At 47.9% G+C, this 22,718-nt stretch overlaps 1 protein-coding gene across 12 annotated transcripts; it reads left to right on the top strand.

Annotated features, from left to right (window-relative positions):
* On the top strand, nucleotides 1–22,718 carry VSTM5 (V-set and transmembrane domain containing 5). 12 transcript variants are annotated; one of them, XM_080375623.1, is made up of 7 exons: nucleotides 1–16,177; nucleotides 16,387–16,456; nucleotides 18,698–18,744; nucleotides 19,272–19,330; nucleotides 19,422–19,751; nucleotides 19,847–19,987; nucleotides 21,522–22,718. In XM_080375623.1, exons 1-7 carry the CDS (start codon nucleotides 16,098–16,100, stop codon nucleotides 21,563–21,565), a joined length of 771 nt encoding a protein of 256 aa, XP_080231749.1. In that variant the 5' UTR covers nucleotides 1–16,097; the 3' UTR covers nucleotides 21,566–22,718. The 12 variants fall into 12 exon arrangements, with proteins under 12 accessions (XP_080231749.1, XP_080231748.1, XP_080231752.1 ...); XM_080375622.1 differs by having other exon boundaries at nucleotides 19,269–19,330; XM_080375626.1 differs by lacking the exon at nucleotides 16,387–16,456 and having other exon boundaries at nucleotides 18,706–18,744.

Raw genomic sequence — 22,718 nt, 5'->3', positions numbered from 1 at the left:
CCTTCCCCTCTGCTTAGCCCTGGTGAGAGAGCCCAGGAGGGCTACAAAGGTGATTAAGGGTTTGGAGCATTTGTCATACAATGACAGGCTGAAGGAGCTGGGACTGTTCAGCCTGGGGAAGAGAAGGCTCAGGCAGATCTTATCAATGTATATATAAATACCTGAAGGGGGTGGGGGGTGGGGAGACAGAGCCAGACTCTTCTCAGTGGTACCCAGTGAGAGGATGAGAGGCAACGGGCACAAACTGAAACACAGGATTATCCATAGAAAAGTGTTTTTCACTCTGAGTGTGGTCAGGCACTGGAACAGGTCACACAGAGAGGTTGTGCGGTCTCTGTCCTTGGAGATATTCAAAGCCAACTGGACACAGGACAGAGCAACCTGCTTTCACCGACCCTGCTCTGAGCAGGAGGTTGGACTAAACATTTCCAGAGGCATCTTTCCACCTCAGCTGCTGTGTGATTTTGTGACCCTGGAAGAAAGCAATTACAGTCTCATGGCACGATCTAGAGGCTAAATGCCTTCAGCAGCAGCACCTCTTTGGTGGGCTGGACTGGGGCTCCTTTCAGATATGTTCTTACCTTAGTTATTGGTAGTAACAAGCAGTGGGATCATAGATTTAATTTTAAAGTTATCATAAAACTATGCCTTTTTTCATTGCCCAAATTGTCCACAATAACAGATGTCTAGCTGAGCTGGCTGCATGCAATTGTTCACAAAACCTAACAAAAGCTGGGACAAAAAATCAGAAAGGTCTGGATCTTTTACATGAATATGGATATGATAAAAACTCTTCAAGGCTCCTGGTGCCAGTGGTTTACACATGACAACGAGCAGAAAGATTTGAAAAACAGGAAAAAGAGTTTCCAGATTAAAAGAGTGGCTGAACTGCATTTTGGTCAGCTGCCTCAAAGGAGATGAAAAGCCTCTTGGGCACTGCTTGTGCTGTGTTGCTCCATGGGGCAGGGAGAGGACACAGTGGAGTCAGGTTATGTCTACATAACTAAATGCTTCTGCATGTTCTGGGCCCCTAGGCCAAGTTGTAGGGTGAATGCAACCAAACTGTGGGGTGCAAAGCCTGCTGGAAGAGAAGTGGAAGACTGCAAAAGTTGGAGGGGCCAAATCTAGTCCAGTCTCAGTCCTCTGGAGTGGAGTGAGCTGTCTCCAGAATAGCACCTGTGTTTTGGTTTCGAAGAAACCAATTGGTTCACTCCAAAAAAGATCCAGGAAATGCACTAACATTCATATTAAGCAGTGGCCTGGGACCTGGGAGGATAAAATATTGGCAGCAGACAGACTTAAAGCAGCAAATGCCAGCATCTAGGCAGCACCCTGCTGTCACCTGGGCTTGCAGGATCCACTGAAATACCCTGAGGTTTCCGTTGACATTTTCCTTGACATTTTTAGACTTCATCTCCTGTGGAGTGTCTGAGATGGTATCGGACAGAAATCTGATTAAGAAACAAGAACAATACAAAATCAATGCCATGTACATTAGGCGGATTAATAACTGGCTGGCTGACAGGTCTTGAAATGTAATTACAAGTAGGAAATTATCATCCAGTATCTGAACCTCTAGTGAGATTGATTCTTGGCATCATGCTATTGAACTGCACTTTTCAGTGACTGTGTAGGCAACGAGGAGCAGTCCACATTGTGTGCTCAGCTGCACTTCAGTATGAGCTAATGGACAATCTAACACAGATGTCTATAGACAGATCAGGTGAATCACAGTCTAAAACCAGCTGTTGGCTGTGTTGTCCTGAAAGGAAGCCCCAAGTGATGCTACGCACTGTCATGTTGAAATCTAGATGAGATGAATCCTAACAAGAGCATGCTCCTTCTACTTTGATAATGACTCTTTTCTCTCACAGGCAGGGCTTATGATAATATCCATCGTCTGGAATTTAAAACTAGACAAAATCAGACTACAAACAAGGCTCAGCTTTTCAAATGTAAGGTCCATTAAAGGTTAGAACAATTTGCCAAGTATAGAGATGGATTCTTCATCGCTGAAAATGCTACAGTGAAACTGAGAGCTTTTCTGAAAGCTGTCCTCTGTTTTAAGACGGAATTAATTCAGGGGAGCCCTAGAATATGTGACATCCAGCCCAGAGTTCAGAGTGACAAGCCCCAGTGATGTCTTCTGTTCCTTACTTCTCCCAACCCTGCTGGAGATGGGCAATCAGGTATCATTCAGGTAGCTACTACCACTTTTAGCTTAATGCTGACAAATGCTCAGACCCCTGCTTGTTACCCCTGAGCTCCAACAATGGAAAAGAAGTCAAGACTGCAGTGTGGCTGACTTGGATTTCTAAATCTAAACTGGGTCCTACATCAGCAGACTGTCTGTATACTGGACCCCAGATTGCCTGTGCAAAGACAAGGGAAGTGAGTGTGATTATTAAAGAAGAAGAAAGAATTCAAAAATTAAGCATATTTACAATTCTGGAATTCTTGCCATGTAACTGCAAGCTGTGACACTTGCATCATATTGCAGCGAGGGCATGACAGGGTTTGCTTTAACACAAACATGAGCTTTATTTTCTCTTCAGAGTTCAGCCATGCTCTCAGTTCAAGAATAACAAGCCCTGACATAACTACACGATTGGAGAGAAATTTTACACTATGGGACTAAAGCAAACTGCAAAACTTCCACCTTTTCCACAGTTTTTACAATTTTGGTGAACTGTGCAATGTTGTATTGCACATCCCATAATACACTTCTGGCCAGGGCTCAGATCACGGCGTGATGAGCACAGTCTGAGGATTGATATGCAACAGAACTGAACAGGACAGCTTGAAACAACACCTAACAGAGATTCATTCCCCTGCACATTTCTTAATCATATTAAGTTTTCGAGGCTAACCAGGATAATTAATTGCAAGGGTTAACTATCGAATTGGTGATTATTATATTAGGTGGAATTAGGAAAGAACACATAGGGAGCCCTGCCAGTTTGAAAGTGTTTGTTGGTATGGGCAAGAAAACAAGAGGGAAGAGCAGAAGAGCCACAGGGAAGAAGAGAAACACACAGAAACGGGACTGAGGAGCATAGCACAAGATGTCACACGATGCGCCAAGTGACAATATTCTGTCCTACGCAGAAATATCCTCTCCTGGAGGATGCCTAAAGTGACAGCAATATACTGAACAATGGCCAGAAACTCAGCAACTAGTAACATCCACCTTCACCCAAACCTGCCTTCGAGATCAGAAAAAGGACGGTGTGGCATAAATTTACCCCATTGTGCCATCATTAGCTAAAGGACATCTCCAACGTAGGAGCGCGAAGTTTATGGGTGGCAAAGGGCAACTTGTAGGACATGTTTTCCCAAGCAGCATTCTTCTCAGCTAGCTGTCACACACATTGGACCTTGAATGTTAGAAACCATGCAGCTGCCATCATTTCACTGGGTGGTGAAACAGAGATAAAGAAAGCAGCCCGTTCAGGTACTGAAAGGCCTTTTTTACTTTTGAATTTCTTGGCCTCACTACTTGGTTACCTATTGTGAGTGTAAGAAGCGCTTTATGGGCAGAGAGTTATACACTGGACATAAACCAGAGACATTTGGTTTCCAGAAATGAGCTATTTTACGCGCAGCTGATGTGTAGCTTCACATTGGGTGGATGTGGCTGGTTAGACCAGGCTTTCGTACCACGGCTGTGGGCTCGGGGAGAAGGGGTGTGGGAAGTAACTGGATCTGTAGCAAGAATGCAGACCCAGGCAACCGAGAGTAACACACTACTCTGAAAAATGAAGTCTCAATGTCTATGAGCGCTGCTGGCCACCTGAACAGCAACACATAAACAAAAAGATGGCCTTTACCTGCCACTGAAGGCCACACAGATGCGTCCTGACATATTTCAAGGAAATGTCACCCTAGCATGAATTCATGCTGATTTGCATGCAGTCTACAAAAGTTTACTGCTTAATCCCATCAAGGCAGATCTAAGACCAACCTTGCCGAAGCTGGTTTGGCTATATAACCCCCTCATCAGGAGGAAAATCACCTTTGCACACGTCAACAAATGTGTGGAAATGAGGCTGAAATCAAACCTGTAGTCTCTGTCCTGGGGCTCCTTCAGTTCATCCTATTAACACACAGGTCCTCCACAGGCTTACAAGAGGTTTTCCCAAAAGCAAGAATCAAACATTAAACATTTCATAAGGATCAGAGATGAATACAGATTGAATATCAAACTTTTTTCCCCGGTTGCTGTATTGATGTTTCTACATCAATTGATGAAGAGACCACCTTTCCAAAGCCCTTCCAGGTTCAGAGGAATGTTTAAACATTTGAAATAGAAATTTGGGATACAGAAATATACAGTTAAGCTTAAATTTGCAGAAAACACTAAATTCAAGGAACTGAAAATCCTCTTAAAAAAGTAAAACCTACAGAAAAAAATTAAATGCCGTTTGAAGTAGATGAAAGCTGGGCAAATCTTTCAAGAGCACTAGATAAACTGTCCCTGCTTGCTGTCCTTAGGACCGAGCACTCTTAATTCCATGGGCAACATGATATATGGGAGTACTCCCATTCACTTCATAATGACAATTCAAATCTAGGAAGCTGAGGTCGTGGTCTTGCAGGGGTCTCTCTGCACGCAAGGGTCAGTACACCAACATGAACCTCCAGAAAATCCTGGGGCTCTGTGCTGCTCAGCTGTACGCGCTGTTCTTGGAAACTCAAAATGAACCTGACAAGGTGGTAAGATCTCAGCTGGGGAAGTGTAGAGGAATGCAGCTGGGTTAATTATCATTGATAATATACAGCTGTGGGCTGGCTTCAGGGGCAGTGGGTTGGCCGATGTAGATAAGGTGCAGCTGTGGCTGGTTCTGTTAAGGGGTTGAGAGCTAATGAAGGGAGAGCAGCCCAGGAAGAGAGATCTGGAGGAGAGAGAATGCTCTGGAAGAGACTAAGAGAAGGCAGCAGAGGGACTGGGATGAAGAATATATTGGTATGTGATGGTAAAAGACCTTGTTACAGCCGGCTAGTTTGGAGAGTGCTGCGACAGGGAAGGGTGTAGGAAAGGCAAGGGGTTACAGCTTGCAATGTGGATTATATGTTTGGCCATGTTAGATCTCACTTTTAACTTTGCAGTGGAGGTAATTTCTGTCAGATTGGTGCACCATGGTTAAAATCAACAGCAAAATTTAAAACTGGCTAGTGGGGTATAAACCCTGGATTTTCTACCTGTATTTCCACCACGGAGTATGGCATCATCAAACACTGGCCCTGTTGCTATGGAGGACCAGATTCTAGGTCCTACACATTTTTTGCAAAGCAAGCACCATGTCCGAGAGCCCTATCCAAATGCTATGTGCAGCAGGGCTATAAAACATCCAAGGGGGAACGGTTGCTTACCTTCAACAGGTGAATGTGACACTAAAACTCACTCAGGCTCTAAATTCCTGCAGGCAGATTCAATACAGGAGAAGCCCTGCTGTGCTCTGCCAGAGATGAATATCACCCTACCCAATTCTTCAACTTGTAGGGCAATGCAACCCCCGGTGCCAATCCTGATTTGCATGGCAAGAAAGGAGAAAGAGGTTTCTTGGGAAGCTGGAAGAAATAGGACCAGCAGGAGAGGTAAGTTAGAGGCTGTGCTTGCTGCTCCTTCAGCTGTGCTCTTGTAGGCAGGAGAATGCACAAACCACCGTTCTGTGAATTTTCACTGTCTGTGAATTTTTGTTCAGACTGTACCACTTTAAATAACCCTCTGGTTGGAATGTCAGATGAGGACTTTGTCACCAGTTAAAACTGGAGTCTCTCCTGCTCTTCAAATCAAGTAAGTACTAAAATGCCAAGATAATTCAAGATTCCTTCTCTTTAAACGTTGCAGCCCTGGTCTGTCCTGTGAGATGTGCCTTACTGGGCAGTGTTGAGTCCACTCAATCATTGATTCCCCACGATCACCGTTCTTCACAAGATGTTTTAGGGACAGATGTTGCCAAATTCCCCACGCAGACACCCAAATTGCAGAGAAGTTTCCAATACTTACTCCCTAGCACCACCTAAGCATGGCCCCAAGTAACACGGACCACTGCTCCCCTTCCACAGCACGCCTTCCCCGTGCCCCAAGTGGGGCTCTCCCAGCATCACCAGAAGTGTTCACACCACCAGGAGATGCAGACTACCACCAAGCACCATCACTGGCCACTTGACAGTCAGATGTATGCCTCCATAAGTGGCCAGTGGCCTTTGGGCCCTGGCAAGGCACCTGCAGCCCATCCCAGGTCAACATGCACTGGGTGCCTCTATTAAGGTTGTTGGGAGGTCTTCTGCTGTCAGTGATGATGCTGTGTGGACCTCCTCCACCAGCCACCTGCACACACTGCACTTCTGCAAGTCAGAGGCAAAAAAACCAAATTAAATTTCCGTCTCTGATAATTTCGGAGCAGTTCCCAAGTCCTTCCCCACGCAAAGGCTGAGGTGGGGAGTGGGGCCAAGGCTGTAATTAACGTTGTGATGCCTGTGGTGCTCCCAGAGGAAACCACCCATGGTGCGTGTGCAAGGGTCTGAGCTGTGACTTCCCTGAGTTACCCATACTTGCTTCTGTGGGAGACACCCTAATTACAGTACCATTGCTCAATCACAGTCATTATTGGAAAGGCAACACGCCTAACATGCTTCAGCAGTCATTCTGCCCGGCTGGATGGGCTTGACTCAATTTGCTTTGGTACCGTGGATTCCTCAGCTGCCCCGCAGGTGCTACGTCCAGGCACGGGAGCCAACGTGGGCAGTGAGGCTGCCCGCAGCCAGGGGCATCAAGCCTGGCTCTCTGGAGAGACCCTGTGGGCAGCCCCTGCTCAGCCCTTCTGCAAGCCCAGAGTGAGCCTAAATCAGTGGTAGAAAAGAGGACTCTGGTTTTGGCAGCTCTGTTAGACCACGTGAGGACACGGCTGTGCTGACAGGGCAGGTCAAGGCAAATTCTTTGCACCAAATTTACGCCAAATGAAATGGAGAGGCACTCAGGTGACCCACCTAAAAAGAGCTGTTGAGACTAAAGTGTAGATATTTAAATGGTCCATTTCAAATAGACCAGCTTAATCATGCTTAATTATTGCTTTGCTCAATTATGACTCATGCTTAATTCTAATTAAGTTCCCATCCAATCTGTACATATCACTACTCTTGCATCTTAGGATAGCGACCAAATTGGAGATGGGAGACAGGCTTGAGTGCCTGGGGCGTGCAAAGATTTGAGATGACAAAAGCTTGTGCTGTGCTGGTAATGGAAAGGATAGAATTGAAATTCACAGGGAAAGAAGGGAAGGCACGAGTCTCTTTTTTTATACCATGGAAGCATAGAATCATTTTGGTTGGAAGGGACCTCAAAGATCACCTAGTTCCAAGTCCCCTGCCACAGGCAGGGACCTTCCACCAGCCCAGGTTGCTCAAAGCCCCGTCCAGCCTGGCCTTGAGCCCTGCCAGGGATGGGGCATCCACCACAGCTTCCCTGGGCAGCCTGGGCCAGGGTCTCAGCACCCTCATTTTCATCCTGTGCACAGTGGATAGATGTACCATTTGCTTTGCTGAATTTTGCAATTGAAAATATTCACACTGCTAATAACCAACAGCAAAAAGCACCACGGGTCAGTAAAGAAGAACTAAAGCTCCTTGGAAAAAGGTCAGATGATTCTTATATGTGATAGAAACTCCTTTGCATGGTGTAATGCTAGCCAAGCCCTTTTCTAGACAACAGACAATAACTTCAGACGTTGATGTGAGATGAAGGGTTACATGAATAACTGACCCTCTGGTGTCCTGGCCAAACTGGAATATATTTTTATTTACTCAGAAGTGCATTATTATTTCACTATTATTTTTGCCACAATGCATAGTCCAAAGGTGATCAAAAGAGACTTCAGGGCCTTGGGACTGTTGGTAAGGGAATCTGGAGCACAGGTTATTTTTTCCTCTCTCTTTCCAGTTGCAGACAGTGACATTGGAAGAAACAGATGCCACCAACACAAGCCAGCTAATTGGTGACATCAAGGCTGGAGGAAGTCTGGGGTGAAGTATCATGCACTGGTGGAGTTCGCATTCCTCAGGGACATGGGTCAGGTGAAGAACAAAGCCAGGACCCTGAGGTTTAGGAAAGCCAACTTCCAGCTCTTCAGGGAGCTAGTCAATAGGATCCCCTTGGAAACTGCCTCCGGGACAAGGGAGCAGAACAGAGCTGGCAGATCTTTAAGGACACTTTCCATAAAGCACAAGAGCTCTCGATCCCCTGGCACAAGAAATCAGGAAAGGAAGGCAAAAGACTGGGATGGCTGAGTGGAGACCTGCTGGTCAAACCAAAGGGCAAGAAGGAAACGCACAGGCGGTGGAAGAGGGACAGGCAGCTGGGAAGGGCACAGGGATGCTGCCCGGTTCTGCAGGGAGGGGGTCAGGAAGGCCAAGGCGTGGCTGGAGCTGAACTTGGCAAGGGACCAAAGAGTAAGAACAGCTTCTACCGGTATGTCAGCCAGAAAAGGAAGGTCAGAGGAAGCACCCCCCCGTGATGAACATGAGTGGCAGACTGGTTACAAGGGATGAGGAGAAGGCTGAGGCACTCAAAAACTTCTTTGCCTCAGCCTTCGCTGGCAGCCTCTCTCGCCACACCTCTCGAGTGGAGGGACTGCAAGACAGGGACTGGGGCACCAAAGTCCCTCCCACTGTAAGAGAAGATAAGGTTTGTGACCACCCGAGGAACCTGAACATACATACTATGGGACCTGACGAGAGGCATCCCAGAGTCCTGAGGGAACTGGCTGGTGCCATTGCCAAGCCCCCACCATGATGTTTGAAAAGCCACGGCAGTCAGGTGGAGTCCCTGGAGACTGGACAAAGGGAACATTGCACCCATTTTTTAAAAGGGTGGAAAGGAGGGCCCTGGGAACTACCAACCTTCAGCCTCACCTCTGTGCCTGGGAAGATCATGGAACAGATCCTCCTAGAAGCTGTGCTAAGGCACATGGGGGACAGGGAGGTGATTTGAGACGGCCAGCATGGCTTCACCAAGGGCAAGTCCTGCCTGACCAACCTAGTGGCCTTCTGTGATGGAGTGACTACGTCAATGGACAAGGGAAGAGCTACAGATGTCATCTATCCGGACTTCTGTAAGGCCTTTGACACAGACCCCCCCAACATCCTTCTCTCTAAATTGGAAAGACATGGATTTGATGGGTGGACTGTTCAGTGGAACTGGTTGGATCCATCCAGAGGGTAGCGGTCAGCAGCTCAATATCCAGGTCATCAGTGACAAGTGGTGTCCCTCACGGGCCTGTACTGGGACCAGCACTGCTTAATGTCTTCATCAATGACACTGACAGTGGGTTCGAGTGCACCCTCAGCAGGTTGGCAAACAACACCAGGCTGAGTGTTGCAGTTGGCATGCCTGAGGGACAGGATGACATTCAGAGGGACCTGGACAAGCTCCAGAAGTGGGCCTATGTGAACCTTATGAGGTTCAACAAGGCCAAGTGCAAGGTCCTGCACCTGGGTCAGGGTGACCCCCAGTATCAATACAGGCTGGGGGATGAAGGGATGGAGAGCAGCCCTGAGGAGAAGGAATTGTGAGTACTGGTGGATGAAAAGCTGGACATGATCCAACAACATGTGCCTGCAACCCAGAAAGCCAACCACAGCCTGGGCTGTATCAAAAGAAGCATGGCCAGCAGGCCAAGGGAGGTGATTCTGCCCCTCTCCTCTGGTCTCATGATACCACACCTGGAGTGCTGCATCCAGCTCTGGAGCACCCAACATTAGAAGGACATGGACCTGTTGGAGTGGGTCCAGAGGAGGGCCACAAAGATGGTCAGAGGCTGGAGCACCTCTCCTGTGAGGACAGGCTGAGACAGTTGGGGTTGTTCAGCCTGGAGAGGAGAAGGCTCCTGAGAGACCTTATAGCAGCCTTTCAAAACTTACAGGGGCCTTAGAAGATTGAGACAAACTTTTTAATAGCATCTGTAGCAATAGGACAAGTGGCAATAGCTTTAAACTAAAAGAGGGTAGATTCAGACTGGATACAAAGAAGAAAATATTTTACAACAAGCATGGTAAAACACTGGCACAGGTTGCCCAGAGAGGTGGTGGATGCCCCATCCCTGGAAACATTCAAGGTCAGGCTGGACAGCAAAGAGGGTCCCCCGTGGAGAGCTGGCCAAGTCACGACAACCACACCAATATGGCTACATGCCGTGCTCACTTTATTAAACAAACAGGTCATATTTGTAACTTAAACTGACCGCTCACCTGACTTTACACACAGGTGATTGGATAAAAGTCTCTGGCCAGGCGGGCGTCCGTGTCGCTGATCGGTGGGCATGCTGCAGGCGCCAGATCAGAGTGTGCCCATGAGAGTGTGTTGATTCCGCGGTTCCCAGGACTTGCTCTGCACCTGGCTTCTTGTTTGTGCATAGCTTGTTTTCTTTCTCCCACTGCTTGTTCCAAGGACAATTTAAAGTTGCTCTGCAGTTTCAACGAACAGGCCTGGGTTGTCCAACCCAGACAGTGGTAACATATGTCCTCGGTCCTTTAAAAATTCCTCTACAGGACAGGGCTCTGAGAAACCTGATCCAGTTGAAGATGTTCCTGCTCATTGCAGGGGGGGTGGGGTGTGGACTAGATGACCTTTAAATGCCCCTTCCAACACAAATCATTCTATGATTCTATTACTTTATCTCTGAAATTAAAGCCTACTTTGTGCTGTGGGGTTAAAATTTCAGGGTAAAAGAAATGGGCATCCAGTTGTTCTCCTCCATCCCACTACCCCAGAAGTGTCCACACTTGACCTGGGTCTCCCATTTCTTGAGTGAGTCCTACCACTCCTGAGCTGTTGAATGCAAGGCAAGAGGAGAAAGACAGTACACCCTGCTTAGGGTTTTTTGGACTATAGCCTGTGAAAAGAATCCTGAAAATATTTGGCAAACAAGATTCAAATTCTCAAGCAGCTTTAGACGAACCAAAACAAGTTTTTGATAATAGACTTACCTACTGGGTGATGCCTGGGATTCTTTAAGCCTCTTTGATTTATAGAGCTGGACTATAAAATCTGAGAAACAAGCCTTTGAGTGACACATATACAGCTTTCTGGGAGAGCCAGCCTGTCTATGTCACTAGACACAGCATCTCCAAGGTCCCCCAGAGACGTGCACTCAGTGCACCAGGCTGGAAATCCCTGCCCAGCAGTAGTAGTAAAAGTGAGGTATGGATGCTGCCATTGCCTCCCTTCAGTCTCTGGGAAGACCCTGATGCACAGCCATACTGGAAAGCTTTTGCAGTCAATTCCTACGAGATTTACTTCTGACTTTGCAGGATCTGAGTATGTTTTCATGGTTATCACACCTGCCCTGATTGGTACCGTAGCTGCTTCTCTGGGTCAAGCTGCTTTTCTTGGCATTGCTTGTGGCACAAGAATTGCAGCTAGTGTTGATATCAATGCCCCGATGTCTTCGGCATGATCTGCTGGCAGGTGCATTGAGCATGATGAATTGGACAAAGAAGGAGGAAGGAAGACGGAGAGAGAGAAAAATGCTAATTAAGAGCTCAATGAATTGCAGTGGCCATATAACATGACCTGCTACTGCAGTGCAAGCCTGCAGCCACTGCCCCTGTGCTGGCTGTGCCCTTGCTTTTGCCACACTGTCTGGAAGGGATAAAGGCCACTTCAGAGATTCAAGAAAGTAAGCAGGTTTTTTTTCCTCTGTTTTGCCATAAACTTCCTAGAAAAAAGCAACTTCGTGCTTTGGTTTCCTGTTGAAAGAAAATGGGAGTATTGCACTCTGTAAATATGGAAGGAGGATATAACACCTTGGAAGAGTTGCCACATAGCAAAAGTGTGTTTCATTTCTGACACTGAACAGTGCCTCGTGGGTGAATGCAATCACCTGGCTATCCCCACTCAGAGGGGTGCCTTCAGTACCTCCCATTTGCAAAAGCTGTTTCCAAATGTCTCCCTTCTATTAAGCAGCTGTGCATCCTCAGATATGCGTTTCTGCATCATCACTTCATTTAATTTTTTCCTCTGTTTTCCTAACCCCCAAAACCACAGACCAAAACCACAAGGAGACTCAGGCAGTCTAGATAGCTTAAAAAGTGGAGGAATGCTGACAGACCAGGACTGCCCACGGTCTCTCCTCTTACAGCTATTGATTGATTTGGGGTAAGAGAAGGGCTTTTTGCGCTGTGCCTCTGCCAAAAAAAAAAAAGATAAAAAGAGACCATTGACAAAGTGCAGATTTGGCCAGGTTCTACTCCAGATGCTGAAAAAGATTCTTTTTCATCTTATATGGATGGAAGGAAAGTGTTTACACACTGAGACCTCCCAGTGAATGTTCTTTCCACTTCCAGAAGGCCAGAATAAGGTAAGCCCGGACCACCAACTTCATGTGAAAGAGGAGGTCTAGCAGGATGTTACGTATTTTGCTTCTATATCTGTGCCTGGTGTACATTTCTGTTGCCAGCTCAGAACCCTGCAGCTTTTTCCTGCTCTCTGCCAGCTGTTTGCCAGCTCACTGCATCGACCAAAAGCTTCTTAAAGCAAGCCGACTCCACAGCCCTCCATCCCTGCAGATACGTCACCCTGCAGTCCTGTTTCTTTGCTGAATTTTCTCCCATGGTGTCTCGAAGGATTAAATTACCTCTAAAGTGCTATTGCAGGTCTGGAATCTCTGTGAATTTTTAACTCTTGTGGTTTTTATCTTTCCTTCATCAAAAGACAAGGTCAAGCATTTTGTTGAGTCCAAAAAGACATCAAAGGAAAAGGGGGGTGGTGGAGCAAACCCTCTGTATAAAGCATTTGAGAGTATTCATGCAGCATATTAGAGAGCAAAAGGAGCTTTCTGGCTCCTATCTGGCTGTTGTTGCAATTGTTAATGTGGTTTTATTCCATTATTAATGACACCAGAAAGAGAAAACACACCTTCCAGACAAACTTGAGAGACTCTCTGATGGCAAAGAGAAGGAAGGAAAAAAACCCCTTAAAATAATGGAAGTAAGACATGGGAAAAGGAAGGGAAACTTAAAATCCTGAGTATGTAGCAATAAAAATCTGCAGACGCCTATAGGAGTCTAGGGATAGTGAACCGAATCTTTTACAAAGCTTGTAAATCATTCCCAGACCCTGCTAGTTTAAGGGCACTTTGTAATTAAAAAAAAAAAAACAAAAAACCAAAAAAAACCAACCCTAGTTTTTACAGCCTGTACAACATTGCTTGATACTTTCATGTTTCCTAGAATTGCTATTTGACAAGTAGAGAAAAATAAAACCAGAAGAGCAGCATTAATGGATGAAACGTCTATAACCTGGAGCAGAGTATCATCAGCCTCATCTGAATGTAGTTGGACAGGATTTCAATCAACAGCTTTGTTAGGAAAATACATCATGAATATGCCAAGGTAAGTAATCTCAGGATTAACACTCCAGTCTGGCTTTCCTGTAAAGTTACCCCGAGTTAGCTACCAAATCAGCATCCCCACAGAAGAGCTGGGCAGAGCACACCCCTTTGCAATTACAAGGCAGAAACAGCTCCACCGCTGAAGCCCTGCACCAGTGCCCAAGCACTGGAGCCCAGGACCCACCACCAGCTTGTCCACAGCATCCTCTTCAAACCCCATGCCTACAGCAGGAGAGATCCGCTGAAGCTCATCCCCCATCGCATTTGGGGTTCTGGGAGGCAGGCTGGTGCTGGGGGGGCCTCAGGGGGTCCAAGCACTGAGGTTAAATTTAGTTAGATTGACTGCTAATCAGTAATACAGCTATCATTGATACTCCTTGAAGTCAAGCGATTCACTCTGCCGTCACTTGTTGATGGGGCTGCACCCCGTGGTCCCCAACACCAGCACCTATGGTGCTGCTCACCACAGCCACGTACCTATGGGCTGCTAGCGGGGAGCCTGCCCTCAGCCCCCCCAGCCCCTGCTGCTCTGCTGCCCTGCCAGTGGGCTCCCTCCTGCCCTGCCCACAGCGCTCACCCATCGCTGCCGTTTCACACCCTAATGCATTTCTGCTGAAGAGAAACCACATCCCTTGTGGAGTGGACGTTTGCAGCGCAGCAGGAGAAAGCGTTGCTTGCAAGGGGCTCTCAGGGAGAGAGGGACCAGCCAGCTTTCACATAAATAGGGTTTATAAAAATCTGGTGAAATGTTTTCTTAACACTGGGCGTTTTGTCTTATGTGTCACTGTATTTCATAAGGTGCAGTTTATATTACAAAAAAAACCAAAACAACCAACCTGTAGACATTTTATAATTCTCCCTTTAAAAAGAAGGGATATGAAAGCTATGCTGTCAATTATTGATGCTGAAAACACACACTTGTTTCTTATCACAAGACTGAACATTTGACCTATACTGGAAAGCCAAAACTGACAATATTTGGGAAGAGCTCCAGACCTGGATTTTAATTTCATGGCTAACATCTGTCTTTCCAACAGAGTGTATTAAATAAATGCAACCCAGTGTGATACATTTTAAATTAATCAAAGTTCAATTCATTTTATACGAGCATATACCTCATATGTTGTGCTGCCAAAATAGGTCACTGGGCCAAGAGCTCAAAAATAATTTAAACAGGTTGAAAGAAATGAAAAAGGAAAATGACATAAAGTCACATCACCATGAGACCTTCTTTAATGCTTTGAGAAATAAAACTGCCATGAAGCAATAGGGTCAAGAAAAAACTTTGCCAGTGGGGATCTCTGCCAAGGGATGGGCTCCACTATTTTTTCCTGTAATCTCATTTTCAGCAGGGACACCCAGGCACCATGTTGGCCAGACGCGGCAGAGGGGATCTGGCAAAGCCCAGGAGCAGCTGAGACAGATGGGGTGGAAGGGAAGCACTTCTTAGGCTGCTTCTGCAGATGAAATGCAACCATGTTTTCAGGCACCCCCAGCACCATGGCAGGCTGCAAAACCTACATGAGATCAAATATTTGGGCAGTATGTCCTTACTGACCTCCCTCCCTCGATCCCTTCACCTGCCTGACTCATTGCTGAAGCTTCAGGAGATGCACCAGAAGTCAGAGAAGCTGAAGATTTTATTGCACTCCGAGCAAAAGATGGGCCCTGGAGCCCATGCAGATTGCACCCTCTCTTGCCAAGGCCTCACCTAAGTCCTAGAAGTCACCTCTGAGGTGTGCAAGTAGAAACCTTAACGTCACACGAAGGTTTTCACCTGGCTGCACATGACAGCATCACACTTGTTAGACAGCCGCAGTAAGAACTAGTGCCCTGCAGCCAAGCCCTGAATCAGCCCAGCCTCACTCCTGCTTGGCCCCCTGCCCGGGGCTGTGCTTCGGCCACCCAGCCCCCCCGTGGGACCCACCTGTCACCCACGCAGACAGCCAGGATGTAGGGAAACCTGCACTAATCCATACAGTGCAGCGGGAGACGTGGGTGTCGGGTGAGGAGGGCTCTGGCAGACCCCAGCCATCCCTCCTCACATGGGTGACTGCCCTTTCCTTACACCTGCCCTAAGCAGCAGACCCAGGTGTCTCTCTTTTATCCACACCCTACTAAAGAAAACTTGAGGAGAGGTAAAAGGCCACCCTGGTGCCTAACTCTCCCTGCTTGGGGGGTGGCATGGCATGGCGGTGGCACGGCTCTCTTTGGGCTGCAGATGGCTTCTGGCAGCATCTGCCACTGAGCAAGGTTGAGTTTTCAGGCTTGGGGCACGTGTGTGTTTCTGTAATTGTGTTTCCCTCTCATGCTGTCCCGTGCCTTCTCAAAGAAGGACAAGCATTTCTGGTGATCTCCTTTGGAAGACCGTAGAAAGGAGAGAGGAGCACCCAGTGCTTGTGCTGGGTACGGTGGGATGGGAACCGCAGCTCATTTTCCAAGCGTGGTCCCCTGAGATGGGGACGTGGGGATGCTGCTGCCCAGCCCCGCCATCTCGCCCGCAGCATCCCCAGACTCCTCGGGCCACCAAAGTAATTTTCAACACCCCGAAGGGAAACGTGCCCGGCGGATACGTGTTCCCTTCGCAATCCCACAGGCAGAGCAGCGGCTTCGGCCGAGCGCCCCGGTGCCCGGGAAGCGGCGCAGGCGGGCAGGGCTGCGCGCCCCCGCCGGCCGCCCATTAGCGCTCATTTCCTGGCTGGGGCGATGGCAGGCGGCCGGGCAGCGCTTTCCCTGCCGCAGCCAATTGCATCTTCAGTCCGTATCGGAGGATCGCGGGGTGTGAGGTGCGGGAGAGCCCGGGGGCCGGGGCGGGCGCCGCGGGGGAGCTGAGAGCAGCCCCGGCGCTGCGGCGGGGGGGGGGGAGGGAGAGGAGGGAGAGGAGCGAGGAAGAGGCCTGGGGCGGGCAGCCCCCGCGGTCGGGCCGCGCTGGCCGGCCCAGCCGCTTAAATGCAACCCCTGGAGCACCGGCTCCTCTCTGATGAGACCGCTCCAGGGCTGCCGGGGACGGGGAGTCGTCGTGGGGACCGTCACCCTCTGCCTGGCCGCCGGGTGGGCTCTGCAGAGTAAGTGTCCGGCTCCGTCCCTTTCTCCCCTCTGCTTCCTCCCCCGGCCCTCTCCTCCTCCTCCTCGCCGCGCTACCCCCGGCCCGGCACCTGCGCGGGGTGGTGCGGAGCCCGGCCGGCCCCGGCCGCCGGCGCTGGGCTGCTGGCAGGCGGCGGGAGCCCTTCCCAGCCTGGCCCCAACCGGGAGCGCCCGGGGGGGGAGCTGCTGGGGAGGGGGTGGGCACAGCGCGTACGGGGGGCTCAGGCAGGCATCGCTGCTCTCTTCAGGCTGGAAAAGGTCGGGGGCGGGGGGGGCTCCTCGCTCGGAGCAAGCGGGGGCAGCCGAGCGGTGCCAGCCGAGCGGTGCCAGCCCGGCCGCCCCGGCGGGGAGCCGCGGCCGTGGGGGGACGCGCCCCGAGCCCCGGCCGCACGCCCGCTCCCCCGCCCCCAACCCCGCTTTTCCAGCCGTGGGGGGGGCCAAGGCGTGGCGGAGGAAGCCAAGCCCGCCTGACCAGCCTGTCGGGTGCGGGCCGGGCTGGGAAACGCGGCGGCGAGGAGGGGCGGTGGGTTTTCCACGGGGGGCGAGCGGGGCCGGGGCACCACGCAGGGAGCCGGCCGGTCCCCTCCAGGCGGGGGCTGGCAGGGGCTGCAGCCACCCCCCGCGCCGGGAACTGGGGTGGGCAGTGCCACCAGTGCCTTCGGTGTGGACACGTCACACTGTCTCCTTCATCATCAAGGTGACGCACAAGCAGGACACGGAAGGGCGGAGGAAACGTCCCCGGGGTGTAAGAGCTGCACTGTCGAGCTGTGTGTGTGTGTGTCCGTGTCCGCCACTTCGGAGCTGCTGCGCGGCGGCTCCCGCCCCCCCCCGCTGCCGGCCCGGCTGCCCGCTCCATCCCCTGGCAGCGCAGCGGGCTCGCCGCACTCGGGACGACGCGGGGTCCCTGCTGGCCCGGGAGGGTCCGGCGGGGCCGGCGCAGGGCGCTGCGGGTGGGTGCGCTGCCGGCCGCTGGGGCTGGCCCAGCGCTGTTTGCATTAGCGCGGTTCGGCTGAGCAGGCGGAGACGAGAGCGTATTAAAAATATTTTTGAATGGTTACATATTGCATTGCCTTTTATGGCTCCGTGCACTGGATAGGAACAAAGCACATCTGCAAATCATTTAGAAGGATTACTTTTTTTTTTTTTTTTTTTTTTTTACGTTTACCTTGCAATCGTACTCAAAACAAAGTCATGCCTTTGTCAAAACATGAAAGGATCACCGTGGTGAAACACGCGGTTCCTCTCCGGTCAGAAACAGTGCAAAAGGCCTTTAAATAAACACGTGGAGCAGAAAACAATTGGAACAATTTGCAGCGATTACCAGAGGTTCCCGTCAGTTCTGTTCCTCTGCCTGGCACAAACCCCTTTTGCACAGCTCTGGCCCATCTCTCCGAGCTCAGCTGAGGATGCTCAGGGCTACCCGGGCAGCATGGTGGCCCTGCAAGGGGACCGGGCAGCACCAGCACGACAGGGTGCCCAGGAAGGGGGAATCCCAGGATCCTAGTTATAAAAATAGAGTGGCTTTCTCCTGTGCTGGTCTCATAGGTGAGGACCTGGGAATCAAGCTAGCTTCTCAAGCTTCCCTGCCTTACCTTGACTAGCAGAGCGTCTGAATTCTGCTACAGATCCCAAATAGGAGTCAGCTTGTAATGCATTTGCCCACCATCTCCCCAGTTGTGGTTGCTCTGAGGTTTTAGCCATGGTGGGGGTTCTTATTTTTTGATTTTTTTTAGAAGAATTTCTTTCCCTTGGAGTTTTTTTTTTTTTCTTTGCCTTTTTAAACCTTACTTTTCCCTGAAGACTGCAGAATCTCCAGGACCATCCCCAGGGGTCTTGCTTTGCACTCCTTCAGCATAGCCGAAGGTCTCATCCTCCCTCCCCACTGCATTACAGACATTTGCAGCTCAGCATTATTTTCTTCAGTTCTGCTCTTGCAGTCAGGCTGTTCCAAGCCTAACCAGGAAAAGGCATTCAGCAGTAAGGCTTACTCGGTGCTTTATCTGCCTTTTGTCTGGTTTGATTTTTGTGGGTAGATGACAGGATTTTGTCAGGCTAGACAGGTCTCTAGCCAAGTGTCTCAAACATGCCACTAATTATTAAAAAAAATAAAGTATGTCAACTGAAACTCAGATGTTTGGTGTTCATCCAAATCTTCATGCAGAAATACCCACGCACAAGCAGAAATTACTGCAGTTACATATTAAACTAAACGTTCATTTCAGTTTCACAGGATAATGAATTGCTCCATAATCACATCAGTGGGAACTAGGTGAGAATTAAATATTCTTTCACATGCATTTTTGCCTGGAAATCATCAGGAACAAGAAGTCCCTGACCTCATTTAAAACTGCGTGCCTTTGATTACATGTGGTTTATCTGCACTGGCATATAACTGGCTGCTTTAATGAAGCAGTTGTCTCAAATGTTGATTACATACCCTGAAAACATGATGAAGTCCTTGCCAAGTCTTCACATACTGCTATAGTTCTTGCTTTTGGGGGATGGTAATTAATAAATATGATAGATTACCTTGGCCATGGTGGTTAAACTTTAAATGCAGGATTTTAAAGGAAGGCCAGCTACTGATAAATACAAATGCATTGCTCAGTTTTCAGAAAATGTTACGGTCCCTTACTCAAAAAGAGTCTTCCAATGTCTCTTCTCTTAGATATCAAAACACTGAAACACATGCAATTACTTGTCCTTTATGGTAATAGAAACATTTCTCCTGTCACTGATTAAAAATGTGTATTTAGTCTTTAATTTAAATACATATGTTCCTTTTATGGTCAGCAGAAAGAAAGAGAAACTGAAAAGCATAATCCATCCTCTCTTAAAACAGACCACCGAGACAGGTAGGATGACTTATGCCCCAGAGGTCCCATCCTGCCCTGGATGATTGGTGCAGCATCACCTCTGCAGTCATTGTCTTCCTTTCTCTTTCAGCTCCTGGAGGAGTGTCGTTAGTTGTCCCACAACCCAACATCAACGCAACAGTGGCACAAAACATCCTCCTCTCGGTTGAATACTTTTGCAGAGGCATTGCCACCATTGAGTGGAAGCATGTGTCCAGCTGGGGCACCACCAAAATTGTTGAGTGGAAAAGTGGGAATTACGTCAACATATCCACGGTCTACAAGGACAGAGTGACTACTTTTGAAAATGGCTCCATACAGCTTCTGAATGTGGGCATGAGAGATGCCGGCTACTATTTTATCACTGTAACAGAGGAGTATGGAACCAACACCTATGGCACCATCATAGTCAATGTTTACGGTACAAACTAGATGGGAGTTCTTGGCTTTACCCTGTGTTTAACCATTAATCTGCTTGTAATCAATTTTATAATATTTTTTCTGTCCTCTCTGCAGAGATTATCTATGAGGATTTACATTTCGTAGCAGTTCTCTTTGCATTTCTTGCTGCAGTATCTGCCATTTTGATTTGCTTCATGTGGCTGTGTAATAAATCTCTGCATCTATTTCAGAAGAAGACGACAAACAAACTGACAGGTATCTCTCTAAGAATGCTGTCAAGGTATAGGGTTTTCAAGTCTGAATTTTGAGCCTAAAATTCACTTGTGATTTGAGTCATAAAGGTGCTAAGCGGGGACACTGAGCATCAAGACTGGAAGGGCTCGGTTCAGTTATCCTGTCCAACTCTGCTAGCTGAGGCAACTGAGTAATAGGTATTTAGTTGCAGAATGATCCACAGGACATCTACCTGATACATTTTACATCAGAAACCACAAAACACTTCCCAACGTTGTTAACTGCAAAACTTAAGGAGAAAAGGCCAGCTCTGCAACAAGCCCCCATCAGAGGGCAGGAGACAAAGTCTAGAGCATCAGCAGTGCTCTCAGGGTCTGCACCAGAAGGGTATCTCCTAAGGGAAAATACTCCAGTGGCCCTTGGGAGTGGCCCCCACCTACTTTGTGGAGGGCTGCACCCCTCCCTCTCCTCTGAAACCCCCTTTCATCTGTACTCATGTTTGATCCAGTTGCGGACCGCAGCGAACACTAATACTAAAACCTAACACTGCGCCGAAGACACCAGTCTTGAAAAGCAGATCAAGGGAACACAAGGGCTGCACTGAAGGGAACATTCACAGATTGGTGAAGAAATTTCCAAGGCAGAGCTAGGGATGTTTGGCCTAGGCAGCAAGACAAGGCCTTGTGCTAGGGGCGTGGGCTCAAGCTCTGGGCACATCCTCAGTTTCTTTTACCACTTCAAAACATTTCAGGTGTTACCGCCTTTCTTTGTAAGTGCAGCTCCACTAGTGGTTTCTTGCCCTGTAGGTAAAAGGTCTGTATTTCTTCTCTAATAAATGTTGCTTAAGCTGTTACAAGAAGCAGCCTAAGTATTAGTATTTTACTAGACCAACACAGATACTCCAGAATCCTAAGCCTTGTGGCCCAGATATTGTGTCAGCTCTGCAAAACCTGAGAAGAGATGAATTTGGCTCAAGCTCTCTATTCCTCTCTGCCGCTCACCTGCAGCCCTAAGGGCTGCTGCTGTTTTCATGGTGCACACATCGCTCACAAGCTTCTGTAGCTGCTGAAAATTTTTTATCATGCCAGAACAGACAGGCTTTTGTTTGGATAAAGCCTCTTCTTCGTCCTGTTAAAGCCAATCTTCCTACAGAGCCGAATCAAACAGTTATTTGGCAGAGTTCAGGAAAACCACAGTTCTGGAGACTTGCTCTGTCATCTCCCAGAGCGTGGTCCAAAGCAGGGACCCAACTCCTGCCCCCATTCCACCTTAGAAGAGCCCTCCTTTCAGAAGTCATGAAGAGGTCCTATTGAGTTTTCATAGCGCCTTTAGTCTTGTATTGGAAAAACAAGTGTCACTTTAAAGATGGTGAGGGACTCTCTATGCAGTTAGATATTTTGAAAAGATGTGTTTAAAACCTAATTGTAGATGAGTAAGCTTGAGCTAATATTAAAAGGTTCAAAATGTCTCAGCTTTTAACAGCAGCATTGTTAATTTTGGAATGCTGGCCTTCCAATCCATTTGCCAATCAATAATAATATCCTTTTATTTCCAGCGAGTACAACTGAAGAGATTGAATTGGAAACCATTGAGTGTTAGCCAAGGACTGTCTCATAACAAAAATAACAATTCTACCTCAGGAGAAAGTATTGACAAAGAAAGCAAGAAGAAACTAAAAGGTAAAAATGTTTGTGACTACTGTAGAAACATCCTGACTTGCAAACTAATTAGACATTAAATCAGCAGTGTCTGATGGAGCTGTTTTGACCTGTTAAGTTTTTGACTCTGCTAGCTAAGGTCAAAGTAAAAAAAAAAAAAAAAAAAAAGTATGCTTTCTTGCTGAGCACGAACGCATTTTTGTGGCTAATTAATAAAATCTACAGCCTCTTCCACTCTTAAAAAAACAACCAACGAACCAAGCCTGTAAGATCAACCCATAAAGGAAATTATCATGGTCTTGAAGGACACCTGTATTTTGGCTACAGCAAGTCTACTATTACAGACAGAACAGCCATTAGTATCCTTCAACATAATAAATCTAATGCCTAATTACGGTATTAAATTAAAAAAATTAATTGCAAGGATTGAATCCTGCTTATTGCGCCTATGCTGCTACTTTTGGATGTAAGGAATGTCCTGAAGCTCTGAAGACAAACTGCAATTCTTCATGAGACAAAAGTGACTTTGAAACAATGCCAAAGCGTTCAAAGTTCCCTCACTTACGTTTCCAATTGTTTACACTGCCCCAGGATATTAACACACATTTTATGACATTGCTAGAGAAGGTTGTTAAACAAGGAATCATGTACAGGCACTGAAAAGGACCCTGTCTGTAACGATTAGAGGGGTCAGATAAAATACACATCGTACCAGTGGGATGGCAAAATACTAAACAGTTTTATTGTGAAAGATGTCAAGTCCTTGGCAAAAGTAGCCCACTGATGAAGTCTGTCTGAGAAGGAAAGTTAAAAACAGCATTACTTTGACACTTAGTATTTACAAGTACAGTTCTGAAATTGCTCTTATAGAGAAGCCACCTTCGCTCTCCTGCGTTGTAAGAAAACACAAAGCGATCTAATGTTTTCTTGAACCTTCATATTGCATTTACATTGTCCACCTGCAGATCTGCAGGGTGAAATAACATTTGCTTTTGTGAGTGAGAAAGCACTAAACTGACAACACTTTAAAATTATCCTGTGCTGCTTTTGTAATGAATTTTGCAGTATGAAATAAACTTTGAACGTGTAAGAGA

Source organism: Falco punctatus (genome assembly GCF_963210335.1).
Source record: "Falco punctatus genome assembly, chromosome: 2".
Classification (NCBI taxonomy): Eukaryota; Metazoa; Chordata; class Aves; order Falconiformes; family Falconidae; genus Falco; species Falco punctatus.
This window is presented reverse-complemented; position numbering and strand designations above follow the sequence as displayed.